At 39.3% G+C, this 27,211-nt stretch overlaps 3 protein-coding genes across 7 annotated transcripts in view; 1 reads left to right on the top strand and 2 right to left on the bottom strand.

The window, feature by feature from the left end:
• Nucleotides 1-13,536, bottom strand: part of SPATA1 (spermatogenesis associated 1) — a 17,173-nt gene extending 3,637 nt beyond the window's left edge. For 3 of the 5 annotated variants that reach the window (XM_027683230.1, XM_027683232.1, XM_027683234.1), the window contains exons 1-10: nt 11,916-12,101; nt 10,951-11,057; nt 7,510-7,627; nt 5,374-5,427; nt 4,952-5,276; nt 4,590-4,838; nt 2,741-2,867; nt 2,528-2,588; nt 1,470-1,581; nt 510-635 (exon numbers count right to left, since the gene is read on the bottom strand). In XM_027683230.1, the coding sequence (XP_027539031.1) occupies nt 510-635; nt 1,470-1,581; nt 2,528-2,588; nt 2,741-2,867; nt 4,590-4,838; nt 4,952-5,276; nt 5,374-5,427; nt 7,510-7,627; nt 10,951-11,057; nt 11,916-11,951 (1,315 nt within the window). In that variant the 5' untranslated portion in view covers nt 11,952-12,101. Of the gene's footprint in view, nt 1-509; nt 636-1,469; nt 1,582-2,527; nt 2,589-2,740; nt 2,868-4,589; nt 4,839-4,951; nt 5,277-5,373; nt 5,428-7,509; nt 7,628-10,950; nt 11,058-11,915; nt 12,102-13,443 lie in introns of those variants that run through there. The other 2 variants (XM_027683233.1, XM_027683231.1) reach the window with 2 other exon arrangements.
• A 26-nt stretch (nt 13,537-13,562) lies between these two features.
• GNG5 (G protein subunit gamma 5) lies at nt 13,563-17,042 on the top strand. Its single transcript, XM_027683249.1, has 3 exons — nt 13,563-13,778; nt 14,810-14,965; nt 16,786-17,042. The coding sequence occupies exons 1-2, from the start codon at nt 13,698-13,700 to the stop codon at nt 14,933-14,935; spliced, it is 207 nt and encodes a 68-aa protein (XP_027539050.1). The 5' UTR covers nt 13,563-13,697; the 3' UTR covers nt 14,936-14,965; nt 16,786-17,042.
• A 948-nt stretch (nt 17,043-17,990) lies between these two features.
• RPF1 (ribosome production factor 1 homolog) lies at nt 17,991-23,548 on the bottom strand. Its single transcript, XM_027683245.1, has 9 exons — nt 23,362-23,548; nt 23,224-23,280; nt 21,896-21,976; nt 21,421-21,516; nt 20,557-20,710; nt 19,917-19,999; nt 18,972-19,153; nt 18,759-18,885; nt 17,991-18,407 (listed from the first exon to the last, which is right to left on the bottom strand). The coding sequence occupies exons 1-9, from the start codon at nt 23,509-23,511 to the stop codon at nt 18,366-18,368; spliced, it is 972 nt and encodes a 323-aa protein (XP_027539046.1). The 5' UTR covers nt 23,512-23,548; the 3' UTR covers nt 17,991-18,365.
• Between the last annotated feature and the right edge of the window lie 3,663 nt (nt 23,549-27,211).

Here is a 27,211-nt window from a genome sequence, read left to right as displayed (position 1 = left end):
TTCCTGTAAGATTTGAATGAGATTTGACCTTGTTAAAAACCAAGGTTTATCACACTTGTCATAACAGACTTGCAACTTCCATGTCATAAGCTGCATATCATTAGAGATATGCAAAAAGTATTATGCTGCAATTTACTCAAAGCCTCATCAACACAGTAAGCACAAGCTAAAGGCAGGATTGGAATACGTCGGCTGCCCTGGGCCTCAAAGAGTGAAGCAGCCTGTAGTAGCTCTCTGGGTACTGCACATACATGAGACACAACTTGAATACTTTATAAAAACCAGGATAATTTTAAATTTATAAGACTGCCACAAAAAAAAGTGGAAGGAAACATTGCAACCTTGAATTTTTCCAGCATCCTGCTATACAAATTATTCTTCTTGGAGCTATTAGTCAGCAAACTGCTCTCTCTGTAATTAAGCTCACTGAAAAGGAGACAAACATTTTCACATTGGTTTCAGTGTAATTTCTCAATCATTCCAAATTCCAAAATCAATTAAAAGTATACCACGGTATCTCCTCAGTTTATTTTGTTCCAGCAGTCCTTTAGCTTTTTTGATCAGTTCTTCTCTGGTTTTTTCCAAGTGCCTTCTGTCTTTCTTCATTTGTTGCAATTGTTCTACCATCTTGTTTTCTAAAGATATTAGAATTATATTTAGCAAGTGTCTGAATACTCTAAGTAGGAAGGATCAATCAAGATTTTTGTAATGCTAATCATGAATCATGCCAAAAGCTCTGTCAGAGCAAGCAGTAGAAATTATTTCATTTTAATAAATTAATCTCTAACTTTTCAAAATGGCTGGCACTTCAGAGAAAGGCAGAAATCCAGTATGCATCCAGGCATTCATACACACACAAACAAGTAAACATCCTTTTATATGTTTAGACAATGTATCGCTAACATTATATAATCAAGATACAGATACACTCCATACATTGAAGACTCTCGCCACATGAAGCCAAAAAAGCCTCCAAAAGACTACTTCCTGCTCAGAATACATTGCAACATAAAGTGTAGTGAAATCTTGCCTTAAACTCCATCTGGTCCTAAGCAGGAAGCATCTCAGACTTTAACTAGTCTGCAACAATAGGTCAAACTCTCACTGTCTTCTCACTATCCTCTTCCTCCTCCACCACAGCAGAGGATCCTCAGCAATACTACTAAGATGTTTTCTTTGCTCCATTCTCACTTGAGCCTGCAGTATTTCATCCCATCTCTCTCCTTTTCTCCTTCCATCCACAACTCCACAAGCTGGATTTTCTAGCACTGGGAAACTGCCATGCTCTAGGACAGCCCATGCAATCATAAATGCCTGGAATTTTCCAATCATAAATTAAAATTCATAATAATACTGTGAATGAATGTATGTACAAATTCTTTTGTAAAGTAGGTATTTGTGTCTTCATTGACTCTTCAGTCTTGATTAAATGTTCACTTCCCTGCAATTTCTTGGAATCATATACTCACTTGCTGCCTGAAGTACAGGAACTTGAGCTGGGTTTACAGAAAGTAAAGGTGGACTAGGAGGTGAAATGTATTCTTTTGGACAAGTAAAATGATTTTGCTTGCTTTCATCTGCCTATAGAGTGAAAAGACAACTATAAGTACATAACCATAATCCTGAATAGTTACTTTAGATATGTCCTGAAAGTGGCCAGAGTGAATGGAAGGGCTGAATTTGAATTCCGCACATAAGCTTTTTTATTCTGTTACCAGTACACAAGATTACTAAATTAAAAACAGCTGGACCTCTGCAAATAAAATAAGAACACTGAACACTTACATAGACTGTTGCTAATTGTTCTTGTCCAGGTCCAGAACCCCACAAGTTACTGATAGTCCCATGCAAAACCAGGAATTAGGGGCCTTAAAACTGCCTTCTGGTTCACTGAAGTCAAAAACTGCCAATTTCTAAACTAAAATTTGTAATCGCAGATTTTCAATTTCATCATTATTTTTGTACGACTCCACTACCATCACTTGTGCACGAGAGCTACAGGCTACAGCTAATATGGCTATTATGTTGTGCACTTGCAGGTGGGTACTGAGTCTTCCTAAATATGTTGTTATTCTGATACTATGACTAATTCATACCTATGTTTTAAATGAATTTATAGTTTTTTATCAGAAGTTTTGCTTGGCGTGAGGGAAAACAAATTTATCCCATATGAAATTATAAAAACATCATCAATATAGTCAGTGAAATATCACTGTCGAGAAATTGTAAAAAAAAGATAAATCATAATATTAATAAGACTGAGATAGTTATTGTATAGGTTCCTGTTAAATTATAAACAGAGTTATAACTTCTGATGATTTATTGTTTGGAAATATAGTTGATATTCACTAACAAATCTGCTAAGTAGCAGTGCATGAATTAACTTTTCTCAATTATTTTCAAATCTACATTTGAGTATTTCATATTTATAAGGAGTTACCTGTCTTATAAAATTAGACTGTTTCTAGGCGGAGGACTATATTTCTTGCTCAAGATTACTAGGAATATGTTACCTTGAAACACCTACCTGATTATCCAGTTTTTCACCAAGATCACCTATAGTCTTCCTAGTACTGTATTGCTGCAAGCTGAAGATAAAATCAAAGAAGTAAGTGAAAATTCATGGAATGAAATGGGTTTTTTCTCATTTTCTTTCATTTATTTGTAGCCTGTAAAAGAAGTTTGTAGCTGTGAATTATTATTATTATCCATTATTTTAGAAGATTCGTTATTTACTAACCTTTGTTTTCTGTGCACATATTCTGTAGTTTGTCTTTCCACTATTTTAAGAATTTCAGCATCCTGTGTTCTGTCTCTTCTTAATTTTGTCTCTTTCTGGTGTTCATTATTTTCCATATTTGTTAATGCTGTGACAGGATAATGATGACAAAAATACGTAGATTAACTCACCAAAATCAAGCTCTTTTGACTATCAATGCCTGGACTTTCCAACCTGTACTGGAAATTCAATGAATCAACACGGCTAATAATCTTATCTCTAGGATTTTGAAATGTTCCATGAATAGCAGAAGAAAGAAATAAAGATTAAAACCCAGGTATTTTTGTTTTAAGAATTTATATCTCACTAATTCTGGTAACTAGTACAAGAAACATCATCACAGATAAAGAAACTACTTCATTATTTCACCTTTCCTAAATTAATTCTGTATCCTACACTTTCTGCCTTTCAGACACTGAAGATCCCTTACAAACTGTAACCAAAGAAAGGGAGAGCAAAATGTTTTGAGTTTAAATGTTAATGAATTAATGTTATCTGCTTTAAAATATATTCAATAAATATTTCAAAAGAAAACTGCTGACAGACCATACTTTTACTACTGCAAAATTCTACATCCTTCATAATTATAAATAAAGTTACGGAAAACTATTCAGTTATACATTTACACATATATATTTGTATATTAAGTCATCCATACTTAATATCAGTTAACAAGATGATGAAGGGACAAAGCTATTTTTGCCAAGTTATGACTGGAAACTGGAATTACTGAAAAGTCATTCACGAAAGCCTTTTCCAATACGCTCTCTCAATGAATATAATATACAATTTGTTGCTTTCTTAGTTAAAAGTGCTAGATATCCACAAAATCATTCTAACTGAAATCTATGAGGTGCCAATACCTATGAAAAATTGAATATTGCTTCATTTAATAATTACTTTATTGCAAATTTATAATGAGTAAAGGTCACCTTTTTTACATTAACTGTAGAATTCTACTAAAATATTAAGACTTGTCTCTCAAAAGTATTTCCTCAAAAACAACTTATATTATAATTGTTATGTTAATATAGACACAGTCATTCAAATCCAATTTAAACGTATCAGTCATTTCTTTCTTGGTAATCACTAAAAATTTAGGAATATTAAGAACATTATATAACCATTTGGGGACTTAATAACCCTCAGTATCCATAAGACACCCCATTTTAAATGAAGCAATGGTTAGCAGATATCGTCCAAACAGTATCTTCTATTTTGGCACAGAACTGTGATCTAGTTAATGTGTGCTTTAAACCCCTCCATACTTCTGTGCTGTTTTCCCTGGAGTCCCCTCAAAGTGTTCTCTCCCCTGTCAGTTCTAGGAATGCCACTGTTCAAGAGCATATAAACATATAAAACACATTACATGTAAGGGAGGGGAGGAAACACTTCCTCTTCAGCAGTAACGTAGTCATGGATGACAAGGAAAGTTGAAGTGAATAAATGTTCTCCCTGATAAAGTGATAGCAAGATTTTTTCACTTAAACTTACTGTTGAATTATGGGATCATTACCCCCAATCTTTATAGTAGCTGATTAGTAATTTTTCTTGTCAAAATAAGATTAGACAAATACATCAACTATAGTAAAGCAGTACTCTATATCAGCACACAATGATAAAGAAGGACTTATACAAGGTAAAACTACATCTCTTCGAAAGGTATTATCATTATTTTTAAAAATAGAATATTGTTCTGATAGTGATATTTCAACTTGTGCTTTAATTACAGATTTCTTAAAACTTAGCTTCACTCTGCTAACTTTTTAGAACACTTGCTTTACAAAAAGACAACAATGAACATTTGTACCCTTTTGATATTTAATGTGATTTCGGGGTGTTTGGTTATCCTGGCCTTGTTCATCGCTGTGGTTTATGTGAAGAGTAAAAGCAGTTCCTTTGGCTTTGTCATTCCACTCAGGAGTGTTATGGTCTTTTCGATCCTGGCTGAGATGATTCTGCTCAGAGCTCTGTAATGTCATGTCACACTTCCCAGATTCCCAATCTGCAGGATTTGAATGACTTGGTGTGAAGAGAGATCCATCGGATCCATTTTGATCTGCATAATAATTGATATTATAAAACAGAGATATTATTTTATTGTAAGTGTTGACCATATGTTTATTTTTCTTCTCCTTCATCATCCCCCTTCACTAAACTGGTTAATCTTACCTTTTTCTCTAAACTGTATCTGTTCTTCTTGAGTCCTGTTGTTATGGTCTTGCTTATGGTTTGTGTGCAAAACTGGAACAGGTTCTTTCTCACCCCATTCCACAGGACTGTGCACTTCCAGATTTTCTAGTTGATGCTTACTTTGTATGTTTTCTAAAAATGGTTTGCTTTTTTCAGGTTTTTGCTGGGGAAGACTGGGTAATCTTGCTCCATGAACAAACCTTTTAGCTTCTGCATTGAAGTGATGTCTTGGTTGAGTTGATAATGGATAAACATCTTCAAAGTATTCCACTCCAGGTAATAAATATAATTCAGGATGAAGTGCCTAAATACACAGTATATTCATCAGAGAGGACAAAAGAGAAAATGCACAATGTGAAATATTTCTGAAAATTGTACCTTAAAAGCCATTCAATACATACATAAGGAGGAGCAAATGACTTCAGTTCCAGCTCTGTTTCTTGCTTTGCTTTCACCTTGCAAGACAAAAAATAAAAGCATAACAAATACAATACTTTTTTAACAATAATGTTGTATATCACTTAATTCACGTATTCTATTACAATTTTTACATACTGCATTTTTTCATAACAAGCATTATCATCTGTACTGGCCTCATGGAAAAAAGTAGCTTTGACTGCTTTTGTATTTTCTGACATAGTTCTGAGACTTCATTTTGTCTATTTTTCAAAATCTAAATCAGACCCACAAGAGTTCATGAATGTACTGAATATTTTTTTTATCCTTTCTCTTATGGTTCAAAGGATCTGATCCAACAGTCACAGGAACAGAAAGTTTTCAACTTTCTTTATCAAAAGTTGCTTCAAGCTGAATCTGGACAGAAATGCTGATTCTCACATAATTTTCTCTATTCACTTAATACAATACTGCAAAATATTTAATGTATTTGGAAAAAATCTATTATTATTCTGTGTCTTCTTGCATTTATTGTTTGTCTTCATATTCTTTCACATTTCAAGATACAAACTTTCACATTTCAAGAGTTGTCCTGTCTAAAATACTCTATGTATATTTGAAAGATGTGCTCCAGGAAAGGAAAAGAGAAGAAATCTGAGCTTACATTTAAATAATGATATTGAACTAAGCAGGGGGCCAAGTTCTATTCTCAGTAATTGCCAGGCAATGCCATGGAGTCACTGTTAGACACACAGGCTACACACAGAAAAGAAAGAGCAAATTAACATGACTTTGGTTTATGTTTATTTTTTCATTTAAAAACCCTTACTTGCAAGTAGGGCACAGCTCTTAGTTCTGCTTGCATTGTTAGTGCTGTAAAACAGAAGACTGAGGGGGTAGAACACTCAGCAAATATTTGATCATGGATATGTAATTCATTAAGGTTACCATGACCCTAAACAACAAATAAACCAGTTGGTTTATTGCTTTCCACTTTGTTATAAAGTAAAACATCAAGAAACAGTAAATACCCTAAAGTAAAACTATATCTTTAATTTGTTTCTAAAAATCTTCACATGCATCTACCATTATCTTTGATTCTCTATTAACATAAAAGATTTTATTCATTTGCTGATACTCTAAAGGAGGATAGAAATTTTTTTCCATTTATCTCTGAACTATGTGGGGAAGAAAATATACCATCATACTTATTATCATCTGAATTAATTGAAAACAATGCACATTTTCTGATTTAGATTGTATCACAGTCTGTAAGTTTCTCTTCATATTTTTCCACCTACTTTTTGCATAGCACTTAGTACTTATTCTAGTCTCCTGTGAGAGCAATTTTAGTGATAATTAAACTAGAAAGGAAATCAAGAATGGCACCAAATTTCCAGCCTGTAATTAATTTCCAAATCTGTGAGAAACAAGTGAAATGAGATCTGAAAAAATTATTCTATAGTTACATAAATGACTTAAGTCTTTGTGTATTACAAGAATAAACTTTCAGTTGGACTAATTTTCAAGTTTATTTAATCTTTAGCTATACTTTGTAAGACATAAAAATATATATATAGAATCAATGTGAGGAACAGTTATGATTCAGAGATGTAGGGCTCTTATTACATATGGTATTACTGAACTAAACAGTGGAACACAAATGTACATCCAGAGAAGTTTTCATTCAGAGAGTGATCTCTTCAATGCTTTTGGGCAGGTCACAGCAGGAACCATTAGAGGAACTCTGACTTATTCAGTTTCCATTGCAAATTCTTCAACTGTCATGTTCCCAACCATGTACAGGTAATAATGACCTTATGGGTTTGAGGTGTTTTTTAGCAACCAGATTTATCATATTTAATCCACTGACTTATCAAAACTAGCATCTTTTCACTGGATGGCAACTAATTACACCTGTTGCTTTATTTTTAATATACCTGTCCAGCTGTGCCTTTGCATCTGGGGAATTAGATATGCTCTGACAAGAGCTTATGCTGCAGCATGTTTAAAAGCAAATGCTAACAGTGCTCCAAAAATTATCTCTACTTTATGTGATATTATCTAATCTGCAGGAATGAAATCTCTGATTTACATTATAAAACAGAAGAGCACTAAAGAAAAAAAAATTATTAACTTACCACTGCTAGTTTTTTCCCAATGCATTTTAAAAATTTGAATTTATCTGCAACTGTAACTCCACCCAGGTATTCTCCAAGCTTCTCCCGCAGCACTCTTAATGTGATGTGAGGAGACACCCTAGAATGTTGTTATTCATTAATACATCTGTAAGATCAAATAATGATGGCTAGTTAGTAAGAGGGGGAAGATAATGCTCCATATGTGCTGGTTTGCACGGGCAGAATGATCAAAATTGGGACCTATGTCCTAGAACTGAACCCAATTACATACAGGCCAGAGGGTCTTGGTGTGGCAGAGTCAGAACATTGTATCACGTTCAGGTACACTGTATTACAAGGGCTGCCATAACATTAACTACCAATATTCATAATTTATGAAACCCATACAATGGAAGAATATGGAAGTAGTTGAAATTTGAAAATGACTCCTTCAGAATGCTGTTGCTTATCTGCAGATGAATAACAGCAACACTGGAAACCACAGTCATGCACTTCCATATAAGTGACAAAGTTTCATGGGGTCAGTCCAGGACTGTAGAACATACCCCCTCAAGCACCCAGGGCTAGAGGAGAGTTCATCACTGTCCACTTTAAGTAGCAGGCACAATCCTTTGCTTTTGTCTTCTCCAACACAATTTACAGTCGGGTGTGTGCATGCAAATGTATTTTAAATAAAAACCAAACACTGCAGTGTGAACATTTCCACCGTAGTTTGAGGATGAGAACGCTGCCATAAATATGAATTGAATCATTTAATGTATTACTTGAAAGCATGTAAATATTAACAAGCTCAGTATAAACATCACTACAGAATAAAAAGCATCTCTCCACAAGAAAACCAAATGTGCAAGAGACACACTAAAGCTCTGCAGCACAACATAAGCAATTCTAATTGCTCCTATGCTGCTATATAAGATAAACCAGGGAACAAATCCAGGCCTGAGACTGTTAATGACCCATGCTGATGAAGTGTTCGTATGATTTTGGCCCAGGCAGGTATCACTCTCCAAGCAATGCACAGACATAGCGTGGGGGACAGCACATGCCATTCTCAGTAAACATTATACACAAGAACGTGCTGTGCCTTCCACTTAAACAGGTCTTCATTAACCTGTCAAGATTCCTTTGCACTTTCAAGAAGGCCTATAGGCCTTCATTTCACACCCTAAGTATGTAGTAAAAATATTAAGTTCCATCTCATGAACACAGTACTTCAGTGGGCTACAATGTTTCCTTTGCATTATTTCAAACACCCCGGACTTAGAGGAGCCTCAAGATCATAAAACTGCTTTGGAGCACAGGCATGCAGCAAAGGAGGTCAAAGTCTGCAGAGTGGACACATCTAGGCCACACTACTTGGTCTCTGCACATCTGGCTCCCACTTATTTCTTTCCCAGCCACTTTTCCCACATTTGCTGCAGATCATAGTCTTAGCATCCTTTATTTCAAATGTATGAAGATATATGTGAAAGATGGATACATAATTCAACACACATCCTTCCAAGATCTTACGTGAGAACACAGATGATCTGTAATTCAAATACCTCTCATGAGCTATAATTTCTTCAAGCTGGTGTCTCAGAGAAGATATGCCCCTTGAGTGGTCTTCCAAAACCAAAAAAATGCAAGCTCTTTCAGAGGCAATTCTAACACTGCACAGCCTTCACTGATAAGGTCTGTCCAAACCAGCAAGGAAACCTAAACCTAAGGCATTTACAAACAGCACCGAAAACATCTAAGTAAGTAAAATGCATCATGGGAGAAAATTATCTAGGTATACAGAGCCTGAGAAACAGGGCAGAAATTTATCTAAACATTATTTGCCAGTCCAGCTGCGAGGACCGTACACTAATGTATTTGTTAGTTGCTGCCACTGGCTAGCAGAAAACAGTCACATCAGAGTAATTTTCTTCAGGGTGTTCCTTTAAAAGTAATGCAAAGTAGAGATCATTGCAGCCATCTCATCTAGAAATAAGAAAAGTATGGCTTCTGTGGTGAGCAATGAGGGATAAATAAAAGATCACAGAGGCTGAGAAATCAAGTTCATGGGAACAAGAACTCAGGACCACAGAGAATTACACAGTTAATATTTTCCTCTAATTTCATGGTTAATGGAAGTGGTCTGTACTTTGACCTAGGAACCCTTTGTTAAGATGACTCAGACAGTACTAGGATTGTCAAGCTGATTGAACAACAGAGCTGTCAACAATGCCCAAGCCACATGAGTATGAGTTCCCTCTCCTGGATTATAATGAGAAGTGTTTTTTAGCAATTATTTAAGACACATTAGCAAGCAACAATACCCAGGCTGATATAAACCCACTGAAATCAGTGAGGATCCTAATTTAATTTGATGCCTCGGTGACATAAATTTACACTAGAAAACACAGGGCAGTGACAGATGTCCATCACAATAAATTATTTGAAGTTACACTCCAGATGTGTATTTTGCTCCTCTGCTGCAGACTAGAACAGCACTTATTTTCTCTGGTTTTGAGGAGCCTTTCAACAAAAGCAGCTGCAAGAATTAATACATTCTGCCCTACATGCTCATACCTGACCACTGTCAATCTTTTCAGCTACAAAGAACATTCTCTTAAATGGATAATACAAGCCTCAATTTAAATTAATTAAAACCTACATTCCCTGCACTTTAAGCTGAATTGATAGGTTTTGCACAGAAACAGACAAAGTGCATGTAAAAGCTTTGTTTTAATATATATTTACATTATTTGATTTTTCTATAACTTCTTACCACACTACATACACTCAGATTTTGTGAGTAAAGTGTTTAGGTGTATAAATAAAACTTTCAAAATTATGAAATATTAAAAGTGCAACTCTGTGCCAGGTTTGAGCTTATGACTGGGAACCAGGGTATTCTTTCACTAAGTCCTTTAAACAGAGAGCACACAGTGTTGTGTGCAACCTTTCAGAAATACTTCCGAAGAAGAAAGAATATATGCTGGTGGTTCATGGGCTGTAATGCTTGCCCTTGAGAAACAAGGCTTCAGCCCTTTCGTTGGACAGAGAGAGGTCAGATCATAAAATCCCTGTTCCTGGAAGCTGACAGGCTATCCTGTCTTCATCAAGCCACTGTCTTAAAGCTGGCCCCTTGCCAAAGAGTTCAAGATTTTGACAATCAGGCTCAAGGAGACAGAAAAAATATACGACTATGGTTTTACAACATAAATTATTCTGCAGAAATATTATCACTGCTCTGGAAGTGCATTTCAATGGTCTACATCAAGGACTGCAAGAGAGCTAAGCCTGATACAATAAAAATAAACACAATGCACCACTTACCCTCCAGAAATTTAATTTGAGAACAAGTTTCTGCTTACAGATGTAATTGTGCTCTGTAGAGCAACAGCTGGACTAAATGACTGAAGGGCAGCATGAAGGACCTACCACATACATGAAAACTAAGACCACACTCACCTTATAAATCCAGCTGAGACAAATTTGCTAGTAAGAGCTACAGGAACTGTATTCAGCTTGAAGTTCCACACTTCTGCTGGGACATAAAAAACATGGAGCTCCACCAACTAAAAAAAGCACAGATGATCACAACTGTAGATGTATTATAATCCTCTTCCTATACACTTTGTTCTGTTTAGGTGGACTTCCAATTTCTGTAGGCAGGAATGGTTCCTTTAATATTAGCACACAGACTAGAACAGTGGAGCTCTATCTCACAATAATGACAGCCATGAGCAGAGCAATTTGTGACTGAATGCCAGCTGACAGCATCAAAATAAGTCACATTAGAACAAGCTCCACAATGAAAGTGAAAGAATAGAGAGCTTGTGCTACTGCTGTGTTTCACTGTGACAGCAATGCACAGATCTTACCAAAACCAGCTGATACGCTGGAGAGTGTCATGATTACAAGAATCTCTCAGCTGAAAGCCTACCTTTGTTTATCTCATAAAAAATGCAAAGCCCTGAAAGCTTGATCCAAACAGCACCATGACTTGACATTGTCAGAAAGAAAAAAAATTTCAAAATATTTCTGACAGTTGTTAATAATATTAGCTACCTTGGAAGCATAGAAATGCTCCTGCAAAAAGAATAATTAAGCTGGTTCTGATCAAGGTTCACTGAGAGTGTGTTCAGACCTGTGGTAGTTGTGGCACTGTTAATATCTAGAGATAATTTTAGTGAAAATCAGATAGTATCGACAAAGATGACACACTTCCCTGTAACTACAAGCCACACAAATAAGCTATATTAAACATTTCTGCAATCGTTAATTAATATGAACTAGAAAACTATGCTTTATATATATACTATGTTAAAAGCACATTTTTTTCCTCTCAAGTTTTCTAGAACCTTATTTTAATATTTCTTTATTTTTATTTGTGAAATCCAAAAAATATTATGCAAAAGTACAAAACCTCTCACCTGTGATGTTTGAGGTCTCATTTGACTGAACGACATGCTGGTACCTTTCTTTATTGGACCACGGCAAATGCCAGATGGGCTTTCTAATTTTCTTTTTGATCAAAATATTCTTTAAGAATGAGTTTCATGACAATCTATTATTAGAGAAGCTACTCTATTAATATCCTTTCTTCTCAGTTACTGTTTTTCATTCCGTTTATGTAAATGGAAAAGTTGTTTCTGTGCTGAGGCAGAAAGCTTTCAGCTAAGTGCAAACAGACTCAACCACACCTTCTACACAAGTGAGCAGCACCTAAGTAACTGAGGGAATTGCTAAATCACAGCCCTGCAGCTCTGAGAGATCTGCCCTGGAGCACTTCCTCTTAACATCTTCTCCCCTTTCATAAAAATACTTCAGTTGTATATCATTTTCTACACAATTTTACTGTTTTCCTAAAGACACAGACGTAAATCCCCACAAAACAAGATTCTTGCAGGGTCTGTATCTGATAAAGTGACAATTATTGTGAACTGCAGCAAACAATACACTGTGCCAGCCAAATGCAGTGTGCTGAGGAAACCTGACTCTGCTGGGCAACCACGTCAGCAATGTACTTTCATAAATTATAAAGCATGGTTCTGCCCTAACCTTTTTACAGAATCATAGAATAATTTGAGTCGGAAGGGACCTTTAGAGGTCATCTAGTCCAACCCCCTGCAGTGAGGAAGGACACCTCCCAGTAGACCAGGCTGCCCAGAGCCCTGTCGAATCTGACTTTGGATGTTTTCAGGGATGGGGCATCTCCCATCTCGCTGGAAAACCTGTTCTGGTGTTTCACCACCTTCACTGTAAAAAACTTCTTCCTTATATCTAATCTATGTCGACCCCCTTTTAGTTTAAAACTATTACCCCTGTCCTATCGCAACAGGTGCTGCTAAGTGTTTCCATCTTTCTCTTTTCATTATGACTTTCCTCAGTCTTCTCACTTTGAAGGCTCCTTCAGCCCCTCAGAGGTTACAAACCTCCTCTGGATTTTCAGCCTGCTAAATGCCCTTGCTGATCTCCTGATCCCCTTAACAGCTCTGCTCTGATACTTTGGTTTCACCTGTTCTTGAGGCACGGGTGACCAGACCTTCCAGGTGTCCTTCCATCATGCAGCAGAGTTAAGACTTCCTCACGTCGGTGGGAAGCATTTACTTAAAAGGGCCTGTGTTTTTATTTGCCTCTGCACAATTATACCACAACAAGTTGTCGTGAATGACCTGGCTGTAATACCTCATCTCCTCTCTGGTTATTATCAAGGCATAGCAGGTTCTGGCACGTGCGCCTGCCATTAGTCCCTGGCAAATCCAAGATGCTGCACTTTGCAGCACATGACGTCCATCCCATGCTCGAGGCTTCATCACCATTCCTGGTTTACTTTCTGCAGTGAACTACGAGCAGTAAACTAATCCTCCAGGCTGTAGTCAAGACCCAAACTGCTGGCAAGAGCAAAGTCAGGAACTTCATTTTTCACATCTCAAAATAATCTCCAAACTTGGAACTTACTTGATACTACCACCAAGGTTTGCCACCTTGGTCTTCATGTTGCTTCCTCTTTCAGTCCACTTTATGGATAAACGGGGCAGGGGGGATTTCCGTGTCTGTCCCCCCGGGGCACACATGGCCCTCCGGGCACCGCGGGCCCTCCCGCCCCCGGCTCCCGCCCGGCCCGGCCCGGCCGCGGGTGCGCAGGCGCCGCCGTCCCGGGAGCTGTGGCCGCGCCGGGAAGTTGCTCTGGGTGTGCCCGCGCCGCTCCCGCCATGTCGGGCTCCTCCAACGTGGCGGCCATGAAGAAAGTGGTGCAGCAGCTGCGCCTGGAGGCGAGTGTGACCCGCGTGAAGGTGAGCGCGGAGCCGCGACGGGACGGGACGGGACGGGGCGGACGCGCCGCCATTTCACCGCCCCGGGCCCGCCGGGCCGGGGCAGGTCGGAGCCGGCGTCCCCGGCCCGCAGACCTTGCTCGGGGCAGAGCGCCCAGGCTTCACCCTGGGGCTCCGTCGGGGCTTCCCGGCCGGGGCGAGCCCGGGACGGCCGCACAGCCGCGTCCCCTCCGCCGCCGCCCTCCCGGCGCTCGGCCCGTTCGCCCCTCGCTCTCCGCAGACCCTCGGGGCCCCAGGGCCGCTCCCCGGGGCCAGGGACGCGTCCCGCGCGCCCCTTCCGTGCCCCCGGTCCGGGGAGCGTCGCCTTGCGTCGGGCTCTGGTGAAAGGGCGGCCCGAGTCGGGGCGCACAACAGGCTGGCCCGGCCCCAGCACTGTAAAATGGAGACGTCGCCGCCAGACACACAAAGTACATTGAACTCGTGCCGTGCCGGGGTGAGACACGGCCCGTAACACCAGGGGAACTCTGGGCAAACTGCAGATACGAGATACCAGTAAAAGATGCTACTTTTTGAAACTTTGATTGTTCTATGAGTTCAGAGTTACAGCAAAGTAAAGCAAGACAAAGAGTTTTTTCACTGTTCTGTTTTTAGGAAGGTACAGCCTGCCAAAAGCCCCACACGCTATATCTCATCATAAGGATGGCTTTCCAGGGGAGGACGAAATGCCAGTTCAGTCGAACATGTGAAACTCTAGGCTGTATTTTAAAATTATTTATGCTAGAACAAGGATCTTCATCTGTTTAATAAAGCCATCTCCAAGATGTTGCTTATCTGTCACCCTTCATGCTCAGAAGTTTAAAATGAAAATTAAACACACAGATTGATTCTTACTCTTATATTCTTCAACTTCTTGCCTTTAAGAAACAAAAAAAAAATTACAATGAAATGGTTGCATAAAAATCTACATAAGAATTCCTTATACTTTTAAATGTAGTTACATCCTCACTAAAGAGAGTTCAGTGAATTCTAACACCACCTGTTATTTTGACTAGGTTTCTCAGGCTGCCGCTGACTTGAAGCAATTCTGCCTGCAGAACGCGCAACATGATCCCCTACTGACAGGAGTATCATCAAGTACGAATCCATTCAGACCCCAGAAAGTTTGTTCTTTTTTGTAATTACGTGAACTACTTCAGTATCTTTCAGTGGTAAGTTCTTGAATTACAATTCATAAACTCTTTTGTCATTAAAAATAGCTGCCTTTAAATGAGACAGCCTTTATGAAAGGCACTCAGAAAAGACATCTGACTTTGGCAGCTGGTGTTGGTATAGATCCCCGTTTTGGGCCCCTCCTTCCCTGTTCTGGTCACAGCTCTGTACTGGACACATGCTGTTCATAAGTATTCCGAGTAGCACTTTGCTGTCAGAGCTTCTGCCAGTTGCTGTTGCTGTAGCAAAGTAGCGGGGCCACCTACTACTGAGCGGCTCTTTGGCCTAACCTGGTTGTATAGGAATTCTGCTCTCCGTAAGGGTATTATTTCCCTTTTCTCACATAGGATTAATCACCTGACAGCATATGTGGTGAAACCTGATTGTGGCAGATAAAGCAGACTTTAGTTCTTAAACTTTAAAAACACTTCCAAGGACAGATTAGTGGTGGTCCCCAAGAAGAGCACTGACCCCTGTGGGGGGATGAAGTGCCCTCCAAGCCAAAAGAAAAAAGTATGTAGTCCAAGAACGGTAGCAAGGCCCATACTCTACTCAAAAAAACTACATGGGTAGCAGTTTAAACAACTAGAAACAGTTGAATACTATTTGGATTTTCATTCCAAAACTTTCATTGGGTTCATTAGCGCTACTGCTGTCACCATGGAAACTACTCACTCATCTGGCATTCCCTAAGAATTCTGGTGATTAGATTTTAGGCAAAACTCTGCGAGTCACAATAACTTAATTATTTTGACCACAGTAAATGCATGATAATTTTATCGTGTTCCCCTTTCCCGTTGCCCCTTGACTTGGATCTGTTGGGGATGAGAGCATAGATATTATTTCAAAGCACCCAATACACAGTAATTAACTGTAGATCACAATCCTTAGAAATCTCATAGTGACTCAACCTTGAAAAATTCTGCTTTTGTAGTTGACTTACATCACCCAAAGAACTGTAGTTTACTAGATTTAAGTGTTAATAGGCAGCTTTATAGAAAGGTGACCGCAGTCAAACTAAATTGTTAACTGGTCTCCCCTAAAGGAAGAAATCGGATCATCTGTAAGCATTACAGATTGATAATTTATAAAAAGCCAAATAAACAGTACTTAATCAGTGACACATACAGTTCCCCATCGAGGTCTGCCAAGGTCTAGTAGTTCCTGGGTGTGGACATCAGGAAATAATGTTTCCTCTGTCTCTCACACATATGCACATACACAGGGCATAAAAGGCTTAATATTTTCTTTCTCAGTTACAGCCTTTGGAATGGAACACTTGTTTCTGTTTTAGTTACACTACCTATATGTAAAATTCCTTTACTTTGCTGTATCTCCTGCAGGACTTCCTGAAGAGAGGGGGTTTCTTAGTTGTAATTCCTGGTGTTTTCTCGATGAGCCAATGGCATTCATGTTTGCACAGTCAGCACCACCTCACTGAAGAGGAAGTGTAGTTTGTTACTTACACAACAGACTCCTTGCTTTGCAAAGGCAGAGTAGGTGCGTGATGTTTTAGTGGGCACGAAGTGACGGGGAACAATTTTTTCTGTTCTTCCACCTAGTAGTTTGGCTTCCTGGAGAAACTAAGCTTCAGTTCTTTTGTAACAGCTTTGATTATCTTATTATACTTTTGGGGATAGTTTCATGGTTTTAAAAGTTTATTGTTTAAACTAATGTTTTATAAAATAGCTGTAGAAAAAGAGGATTTTTTTCCTAAATAGCTGTCCATGGCATACTCTGAAGATATGTGTTATTAGAAATAGAGTTGCTTCATTTAGCACCAATACCTTTCTAACTAGATTTTGGTTTTGTTTTTCAGATCTTTTACCATCTTCTCCTACTTGCTGATGTGTGTATGAGCAGAATGCCTCAAGGAGCGGCCTGGTTTGAAGTCTGTACAAAAGCTTAGCTTTAACGTGCCAAATCTAACTCTACAAGTGCTACTGTTGTCAAACCTCTTACCATCTACCTCTCCAAATGAACTGTATGCTAGTTCTGTATTTCTGTTTCATAAGGGAATCAGTTTTATATGCCAAGCAAAAAATAAAAGTGTCTTGACTTAGTCTGGTCTTTAAATTACTGTAAGAAATTGATTAACTTTTGGATGTGGTGACACCTCACCAGTCACCACATCCCTCTGCAGCAGCTGGAGAGCAGAGAGAGGAGTGTCTAAATATTTTGTGCTGCTGCAAGTCTGCCTGGGGCTAATAGTTGTACAGAACAATGAGGCTTCAGCAGTACTATACTTAGAAGCATAACAGAAATAGAACAGAAAAAAATTTTTGACTGCTAGTTTGTAATTCAGCTATACAGCTGTGCCGTATCACAGACACTGAATAAAGACAAAGAGTAAATTATCTTTTATCTTAATGAGTAGTTCTACCCTAGTAGATGACTTACTCTGTGAGCCATCTTATTCGTTAAGTAATTAAAAAAAAGCACTTACAGCTGCACATGAAAAGAAAGTAACTCAAAGAAAACTTGGCTTTTTAGCTGCCAGTGAATGTGCCAACTTAAGGCAAAACAGTAGTTTATTTGCAGGTAACAGCAACTCAAGTATAGCTATGATGCTGAAGAAGCATTTTTAAAATTTTAATGGGGAAAATCCTGCTTAGACACCTCACACATTCACTGAGCAGCATTTTTAGATGAGCTAGCTTTATGTACTTCCTCTAAAGAGTTTTACAAATTCTTTCCCATCTGTCTTTGTTTCTTTTCAACTGCTTTGGGTATATACACCTCTTGTCAATATGATATTTACAAAAGACATACCTGTTGAGTCAAGCATATTATTTTTGTAACTTCAGCAACATGGCTATTTTATGCAAGATGTTAATGAAATAAAATACCATGGACTTCCTGGATTGCAAACTGCCTTCTCAATGTTCTCTAGATAGGAGAACATTCTTGGAAAACTATCACCATACTATCAAAACAGCATACTGTAAGTTAGAAAGAGGTTTAAAACATTTGTCTCTTACTTGTTAATTGTAGATGTCTGGGTTAACAGAGAAAAATCAGAACTGTAAAACTAGAAATACTTTATTTTGAGAATTTCTCTAACCAACGTATCTGCTGTCTTTGATGTTGTGAAGCATAATCTACTTCTACAGCACAGCAGCAATCATGGCAAACCTTCAGCGATAGCTAAATTACAGGCTGCTCAAACATTGCCATGTTTTTCCTGCTAAACTGGAAAAAGTCACTGTCCTTGTCATGTTGGCTCCAAACAGGAAGAAAGACACATCCTACTTGATCTGCTGCTGTAGAAAGTGTTATTGTTTGCAGTTTGTCTTTCTGCAGACAAATACCGTTCAGTATCATCGTTAGAAGTCTGAAATCATCCATAGTTGAAAGCAGCTTCTGTATTCCTGGTCACCAGCAATTGGCAGATTTCACTTATAAGTGGAATTTTCTTCTACTTGTGTCCATTTCTCGACGCTAAAATTTAAAAGAAAAGTTGTTTACCAACAAATTCATGCAACAGGATACAAACAAGGATGATCACTCCAGCTTATAGCAGGATAGGCAGTGAAATGTGTCAGTAACAGTGCAGTTGCAAATAAGTAGTCATGGTGTATTCATCATCCTTTCTATTTTTAATTTTGACTTGCAGTACAGCAGAATGTTTCTGCTTTGCCTATTTTGAGAAATAAAGCTCTAAATACTTCAGTTAAACACTTCTGTATTGACAACTGCATTTATAGTGCTTTTCTACGACAAGATTTATGGTTAGATTTCATGTCAGATTTATTCTATCCAAGCAGGATGATTATCATTACTTAGACATACCTTATGAATCCACTCATATTCTCCAAATTTGGAATCAAAAGTTCCTCTTTGAAGTGACCTCAGCTTTAATGTAAAACGTGGCCCAAGTTCTTGAATTCCCACTTTCTTTTCACTCTTGAATATATATCTTGGGGAAGAAAAGAATTAAAATTAGGAATCAAGTTACAAGAGTACTCTCTCTCATTTGTAAATGAGTTTTGTGGAAAACATCACCTGTGGAATCTGAAGAAGATGTAGTCTCGCTGGTTGTGAAACGTAGCTACTTGTCTTCCAATGAACTGAGGATCGTGCGGGAAGAGAGAAGCAAACATGCGGCCGAGGGAATGGCCGAGTCGCGTGGTGAAATTATTCAGGATCACTTCAGGCACGTGCTCTGTGGGCTCTTTCCCTTTTCGCTGAAGTGAAAGAAGAATGCAAAGAACAGATGGAATGCAAAAGGATTTTAATGTATTATCAGAGAAGAGTTTGACATAGGAAGATGAGAGGGCTGATAACATGCCCTAATCATTTTTTCAAACACAACTGAAATTCATAAACAAGTAAAGGAGCAGCTGGTAACATAAGATTCTTTGGTTCAACAATATAAATTAAATGAAAAAGCACAAATAATTTTACATTTCCAATCTCCTGCACAAATTTCTACTCTTGGCAGACCTGGGTGTAGCAAATAGTGCAGTCTACCTGTCATAGGAATATTCCCTCTGTACTGATACCAACTAAGAGCATTTTACTGCAAATTATTTAGGGCTAAGTAAGCAATATTTACTACAGAAGAGGTGACAGAGCTATAAGAATAAGAAGTAGTTCCTAGTCTTGAAAAAATCCTACATCTATTGAAACCTTTTCTACTGCTGATTTTTATATACCCTATTGTGTGCATGCTATATGTGGGGTATTCCCTATTGATGTAGGTTATCAGCTGCTATTTAATGGCATGATTATAAAAATACTTGGCAGACAGTTACAGAAGTTCAGCAAATAACCTCAAAAATGGAAGTAGAATACACTAGTCTTTAAACCCGTTAATTTACAAAAAAACCACTTTTAACAAGATTGGCTGAGTCATACAAAAGTGCAGTTTTGACAGTTCAAGTAGACTGAATGCATTCATCATTAAGCAACAGACTGTCCATTTCTCAAAATTTTTTGGAGTCTCACCTTTATTTCTTTGCGTAAACGCACACTACTCATTCTAAAATGAGCAGTTGGACCATCAGGCAGATGACTTAAAACAAGACCATCTGTGCACCAAGTTAAAAAAAAAAAAGGATGGTAAAATTCAACATGTAATTTACAGAGGAACATTTTATGCAAAATGCAATACTAGAGTATTATATCCATAATCTATGCCCAATTTACAAGGTTTTGTTATATTTTCAAACATACATTCACAGACTAGATAACTAGTGTTCTAAGTATGTCCATTAAATTATGTTTCAATAGCTAACAAGAGTTATCCTCTATCACATTACCAATTATTAATTGGTAATGTTTCATCTAGTCAGCAAAATGAAATGAAACTTCCTGGTCAGAAAAACTCGTTAATTAATCAAGCTATTAAATGTACTAAAATAATAACAATGGTTATCCATGCATTACAGACTAAAAAAAATAAAAAGCCAACCTATCTACACACTTTCTTTAATAATTTCAAGTTCCACTAGCCATTAGATAGTCAGGGAGGCACAGTGATTTTTAACTCTGTAATTTGCACAATAAAAAGAAAACACCACAGAGTTGATCTCTGATGCACTCTACAGAATTTTTTTCTTTCCTCAATAAATAGACAAAAGGTTACTTGGTATTTTGCGATCTTCATTAATGACAATTAAATCCGTGAAGTCTCTTGCAATACACTGTGGAATAATTCTTTTCAAAGCCAGTCCTCTTCGATAGTAGACATGTGAGTTGGGTAAAACAGTAGCCAGCTGTTCACAGAATCTCACTGTTCTCTGCAAAACAGGTGAATTAAATTGCAGAGTGGTAAATTCAGTGCCAAATTCAATTATTAGGGGGATGAAAGGTTGCTCATTTCAACTACCATCCTTGAGGATACATCACTTCCACTGTCTCAATAAATGCTTGAAGATAAGTTATTAAATTACTTCATTCAATTATTGGAAAAACATTCATTTGCAGTAAAGATTGCAGCATACCAGGACTATTTTTTTTTTAAGGACTCTTTTTTCTTCCCTCAATCATAGAAAAGCAGGAAAATTTCAAAAGCATAACTTCCAAACTCATTAAGGACACAAAGTTCACATCATTTCCAAGTACAGTATGACTGTTTCTTCAGGAACTGAAGATGTCTGTGTTTTTTGGATAAACTCTCTGAGGTGTACTTTTTCTTCTATTTTTAAAGCGCGTTTTTTTACGATTTTCACAAACATCAGTAATTTCTCCAGCTAGGCAATGTAGATCATGTCAATACAAGAACATATGCATGAGGTTGTTTTTTATTATGAAGGAAACAAAACACTACTAGAGAAGCCAATAGATTACATACATATATACAAGGTTATTGATAATCACTAAATAAAACAACTGAAAAAACCCACCATGAATGCTACTATTTTCAGCTTTACTTTATCAATCACAGTTTAAAAACCTTCCTATCTTATAACCACTTGACTGCTCATAACTTTCCAAGTAAAACACGTACCCCACGAGGTCGGTCTGATGTTGTGATAAGAATCTTGGGAACTGTCTGTCTGTTGAAATATGGTGCAAATTCATCAGTTGCTTCATCAAAAGCAACCTGGAAGAACAGAAGTCTTGTTAATCCACCATGTACAAAATAATTGAAGAACAATTCTTCAATCTGATCTAAGTTTCAATTCACAAGATCTATTTGTAATTAATCATCCTAAGGCATGTGGTTTTTACATTTTTAAGAATCCAGTGTGATGAACACGGGCAGCTCTTACTATCAGTACCAGTAATGCAAAAGGCAATTATTTAACACAGATAATGAAAGAATGACATCACCTCTTAGTGAGCCCATCATGTGTATAAAGTAATTCATCAATGCATTAACAGGAGAGTGCTGAATATTCAGTTTCATCAATCCAGTTTATGTTCCTTCTCAGAAAAAAAATGGTTAACTTAATAGCACATGCAGAAATTAAAGCAGTTACCTCTTCATCATTGGGATCTACGGTGGTTTCATCATACACTCGCTGATTTTCAATAGTCTTTGGTATGGGTTTTGGAGGTGCCTAAAATACAGAAGTTTATTAACATAACACATTCATGTAATTATTAAGTATATTGCAAATACCACATTCATACTACCATGATATTGTGTATATTTCTACACAGAACTGAAGTATTATTTATTTTATGCCACTTTTAAAAAAAGACGTTGCAACATCACTTTGATTAAAAATATGCACAGGTATTGGGACATCAGAGAGCATCACATGGAGGAGAAGCATCACCAGAACAGTGGCAATGCTTAACTTCAGTCTAATTAAGAAACAAAGTTACAAAAACCCCCTGAAAAAATAGGGGAACTTTCTATCCCCTTTTCTTCCACGGAAGAAAAGAGCTCTACTTTCAACACAACACTTTTTAACCTTGACATCTACTATTTAATAACCAACAGCCTATAAGGTTTACCCCGTTAACTTACACTACTCTTGTGAGACTGTTCATCATGGCTAGGCTTCGTGAACGAAGATTTGGAAAGGGCTCTACCCACGTTTCTTGCAAGCTTGTGAGACTACTATAATACAGAAACTCACATCTGACTGTCTTCAACCAGGTCAGTAAAGGAAGCAAAACCCTTGTTCGTGGCTAGGCTTGGAATCCAGCAGACAACTGGTCTAGGCATGGTTTGGTCAGATCTGATTGTTTTAATTTATATAGAAATTACTATTAAGAATATAATTCCTAATAGCATCAACACAAATGCCATAGCAATCACAGCAGACAGAGATGACTTTTCAGGAAGGGCCTTCTTTTGTGTCATTAGCTTAAAACTCACCCTGCCTGATTACAGCATCTTTAACACAGTAGAAACTATATTTCTTAGCTAATTGATACCTCTGCTAGACAATAGTGTTTCTGAAGGCTACCACAGCCAGCAACCACAGAGATCATAGAATTACTGAATGGTTTGGGTTGGAAAGGACCTTTAAAGGACATCCAGCCTCCCCCTGCAGTGAGCGGAGGGACGTCTTCAAGCAGAACAGGTTGCTCTGAGCCCCATCCAACGGGGCCTTGAATGTTTCCAGAGATGGGCCATCCACCACCTCTCCGGGCAACCTGCTGCAGTGTTTTATCACCCTCACTGTAATCGCCGCTCCCTTTCACTGAAGTCTGTGGAGATAACGTCCCCCTCAGGGAGCTGAGGAGCCCCAGCCCAAGGCTGAGCTGCAGTCCCCAGGCGCGCCGTGCCCGCCCGCGGCGGGGCAGGGCCTGCCGCGCCACCACACCGGCCCGCTGCGGCCGGAGCCCTTACTTTGTCTCCGAGGGCCTCTCGCTCCTTCCTCCGCTTCTTCTTGGCGGCCAGCTTCTCCTGCGGGGAAGGGACAGCGCTCCGTTAGCCAGATCCGCCAGACCCGAGCCTCCCCCGCCGCCCGCTATCAGCCCGCCCCACCTTCCTCTGCTGCTGCTTCCAGCGAAGGAACATGAAGTGCCGGCGCTGCTTGTTCTTGATCTCGGACACGCTGAAGGTGGGCGGGAAGAGCACCTGCTGCGCGGCGGGCGGCCCGCCACGCTCGGCAGGGCCACCGCCATGCCCCGCCATGGCGCTGCCCGGCACCGACCGACCCCTGACCCTTGCCCTCTGCCCCGCGGGGCGGGGCCGCGCATGCGCCGGGCGGGGAAGGGCGGGGCCCTGGGGGCGGTGCGGGCTGTGAGGGAGCGCTCGCGTGGGTCGCGGGAGCGCGGAATATGCGGAGTTGGAAGGGACTCACAAGGGTCATCGAGTCCAGCTGCTGGCCCTGCAGAGGACCGTCCCCGAGAGTCACACCATGTGCCTGAAAATATTGTCCAAATGCTTCTTGAACTCCGACAGGCTTGGTGCTGTGCGCACTGCCCTGGGGAGCCTGTTCAGTGCCCAACCACCCTCGGAGGGGAAGAACCTTTTCCTGATGTCCAACCTAATCCTTCCCTGACACAGCTTCACGGCATTCCCTCAGGTCCTGTCACAGAAAGATCAGTGCCTGCCCCTCCACTTCCCCTCATGAGGAAGCTGTAGACGGCAATGAGATGTCCCCTCTGCCTCCTCCAGGCTGAACAAGCCAAGTGACCTCGGCCTCATATGTCTTCCCCTCTAGGCCCTTCGCCATCTTCGTAGCTCTCCCTTGAACACTCTCTAGTAGCTTCCTATCCTTATATGAGCTCCTGCCAGTGCTGAGGTGTGGGGTCTGAGTCCCTTCCATCAGGATGGGCAGAGCAGTACAGCAGCAAGCTCAGACCTTTGAAAGAACAGTTTGGGGGCAGGGAGGTGTTGGTTGTTTTTAGTTTAGTCTAGAATTTAGTTATTTAAGTGCAGAAATCCATAGAGATTTTTAAATGCCTGGTGTTGAGTTGCTGCAATAACCTCAATAAATCATGAAAGCCAGCAGTGCTAAAGATTCCAGGGCTTGGCAGCATCATTCACCTTCCTTCTCTCTCCTCCATCTCATGGGATTTCCTGGATTCCAGATACCAAGATAAAAGAACAATCTGAACTTTGCTAGCCACCAGTGCAAAACTGATAAGAGCTGTCCACGACTGTGCTGACAGGCTGCGATGTAGTTCTTACCATCCCCCGTGACCAGAGAGGCCCTAACTTGGGGCACAAGTCTGTGTTGCTCACAGTTCTGGCCAGCCACAGCTCTAAAGCAGTTCGATGCAGATGGCCTTAAGCTGAGACAGAGGAGATCCAGATTAGATATTGGAAATATTGTTTTCACTCTCAGGGTGGTCAAGCACTGGAACAGGTTGCCCAGGGAAGTGGTGGAGCCACTATGCCTGGAGGTGTTCAAGAGGCATCCGGATCTGGCTCTGGGTGATCTGGTTTAGTGGTTTAGGGGTTACAGGGGCAGTGCCAGGTGGATGGTTGGACTGGATGATCTTGAAGGTCTCTTCCAACCCTGATGATTCAATGATTCTGTGATTGTGTCACCCTGAACTGCTCACAGTACTCAAAGTGAGGTCTGCCAAGTGCAGAGCAGAGCAGGACAATCCCCTCCCTCGACCGGCTGACGATGCTGTGCCCGATGCCCCCTAGGACAGGGTTGGCCCTCCTGGCTGCCAGGGCACGCTGTGATGGTTGCTTGGTGTGCCGTGGACACGGCTGGGCCCGGGGCCGGGGTGGCACAGCTTGCTGACCTTCAGGGACCTGCAGGGCCAGGCTCATTGCTCAGCAGGCAGCAAAAGTAGAGATAAGATCAAAGTATTTAATAGGAATTATTGCTGCAGTGTAATTTATAATCAGGGTTAACTATCAAAATGGGAAGCTTTGAGCAAACATGACACACTGATGGGTTTACGTGACAGTAACATTGTGGCCCAGCAATGCCTGACCCTGTGCACACTTCCACATTCAGACTTTTGCTCACAGTGACTTAAGGGGTGGGGAGCATCTGCTTAACAGGAACCATAGGAGTTTGGATGGTAATGTTCCCAAAAGTTATTTTTATTCCATTAAAATCTGTTGAAACTTGATGTTAAAATGAAACAAGAACTCCTACTGCAAATTAGAGATTCAATTTACATAAAGCTAGAAATGAGGTTTTCTGTTCCTGAGCTGATTGTCCTGCTTAGAGGCGTGCAAATGTTTCTGCACAGCAAAGACCATACTCTGTTTATAGAAATTGAGTACTCAGGGATTTGGGGGGGAGCTGGGCTAAATTAGAGGCATTTTTAATCTCAGACTACAAAATTCTGAGCCTCAGTGGGACTGATTATTTCCATTTGTCCCAAGGAATTTTTAAAAGCTTGAAGTATGTCTACTAATTTTATATACAAACACTATTTTGCCTTACTATGTTTCTCTTACTAGAAAAATGAAAAAGAAATTGTTACCATTAACATATGAAGATAATGGAAAAACATCTAGAAATAACCAGAACTAGCCAAAGTCTTAAACCTTGTTCTGTCCTATAAATGAATATTGCTCTTCAACGCAACTTGCTTCATTGAGATTACTTCTACTTAACACAGATGTAAATGGAAGATCAAAGGCCTCATTATGCACAACCTGATATTTTTCACTCCCATTTTTGTCAGGAGAAAATATTTCAGTGATCCTTAGTGCCTGAAGGATAAGTAGTTTCCATGGTAATTGAATTTTGGATGATTTTGTTGAGAATATGTTAACCAAGGACTTGCTGTAACTTTATCTCTCTAGCTGATTCAGATGTCAGAGATTGCAAGGGTGTCTCTCAAAGTCATTAGCAGAGATTTTCATCACTGCTGTTAGCAGAGCACACAGGGAGTTCTGTGTTGTTTGTAGTTCCAATTTGCAATGGTGTTTTTGTTGGGATCACCAAGTTCTTACATGTGGAAAAAACACATTATCTTTTCTCCCTCCCAGCAAGAGGGAAGACAACCTCCGAATATTATTCAAATACTTTCCTTCCAAGGACTCACAGGAACAAAATAATGACACACAAAAAAACAAGAACTTCCTAAGGCAGGGGAGGAGCAATAAAATACACCAGAAACACATTGTGGACTTGGTAGGGATCACTGACAAGGTACAATTACAACTTCAATGGAAGGCCCAAGTAATAAATGCATGCAGAGTATTAGTTTAATTTTTTCATAGGAATTCCAGGGTCTTTTGCTTGTTTTAGCTATGAACTCTGTTCTGTGCAAATAACATTTTAACCAGGATACTCTTATTTTACAACTTACAAAGCATTGCCAAGAAACCATCTTTTGGAAGAAGCTGCTTGGTTAAAAGCAAAACAACCAACAAAAAGCCCCCACTAAAACCAACCAACCAACCAACCAACTAAAAGCAAAAAAACAAACACCCCTCCCCAATGGGTAGCTTTAATTTGTGTAAACCAACAAGTTCTCCAGTGGAGAGTGATGAATGAAGACATTCATTCCATGTCAGCACTAAGGAATTTTGGAGAAAACCTTTCTGTAAATTACCACTGACCCAGCTGCAGTAGCGAAGCATCATTTTGAGTTGTATCAACAGAGCACTATTTTTTTGTATTCTGTCCTGTCATTTCAAACAATTGAAAAAATTATTTATGAAGTTGAAATGACAAAAATTCATCTGGGGAGAGGAAATTAAGCTAGAAAATATAGACAGAAGTGAGAAAAGGGGGTAAGGTGCCTCTGAATTCAATAAATTATTAGAGAACCGTTTTGGTGGGTTTTTTGTCAGGGTTTTGGGGGTGGGTTTTTTTAAGTAATAACCAACATTTTGCTGTTTTCCTGTTTTGTTTTTCTTAATTTCATTACCAGAAGGTTGACAGGACATACTACTTGTCTTCAAG

Source organism: Neopelma chrysocephalum, unplaced genomic scaffold (assembly GCF_003984885.1).
Source record: "Neopelma chrysocephalum unplaced genomic scaffold, ASM398488v2 Primary Assembly neopelma1_64, whole genome shotgun sequence".
NCBI lineage: Eukaryota > Metazoa > Chordata > Aves > Passeriformes > Pipridae > Neopelma > Neopelma chrysocephalum.
Note: the sequence above shows the minus strand (reverse complement) of the source record. Positions and strands in the feature narration are given on the sequence as shown.

Excerpts from the sequence above, each read along its gene's own strand:
- GNG5 (XM_027683249.1), top strand. The coding sequence starts at position 13,698 with ATGTCGGGCTCCTCCAACGTGGCGGCCATGAAGAAAGTGGTGCAGCAG. Across the intron at positions 13,779-14,809 it reads CGAGTGTGACCCGCGTGAAG|GTTTCTCAGGCTGCCGCTGA; the intron begins GTGAGCGCGGAG and ends TATTTTGACTAG.
- RPF1 (XM_027683245.1), bottom strand. The coding sequence starts at position 23,511 with ATGGCGGGGCATGGCGGTGGCCCTGCCGAGCGTGGCGGGCCGCCCGCC. Across the intron at positions 21,977-23,223 it reads GAGAGGCCCTCGGAGACAAA|GCACCTCCAAAACCCATACC; the intron begins GTAAGGGCTCCG and ends TCTGTATTTTAG. Across the intron at positions 20,000-20,556 it reads TGAAGATCGCAAAATACCAA|ATGGTCTTGTTTTAAGTCAT; the intron begins GTAACCTTTTGT and ends CTTGGTGCACAG.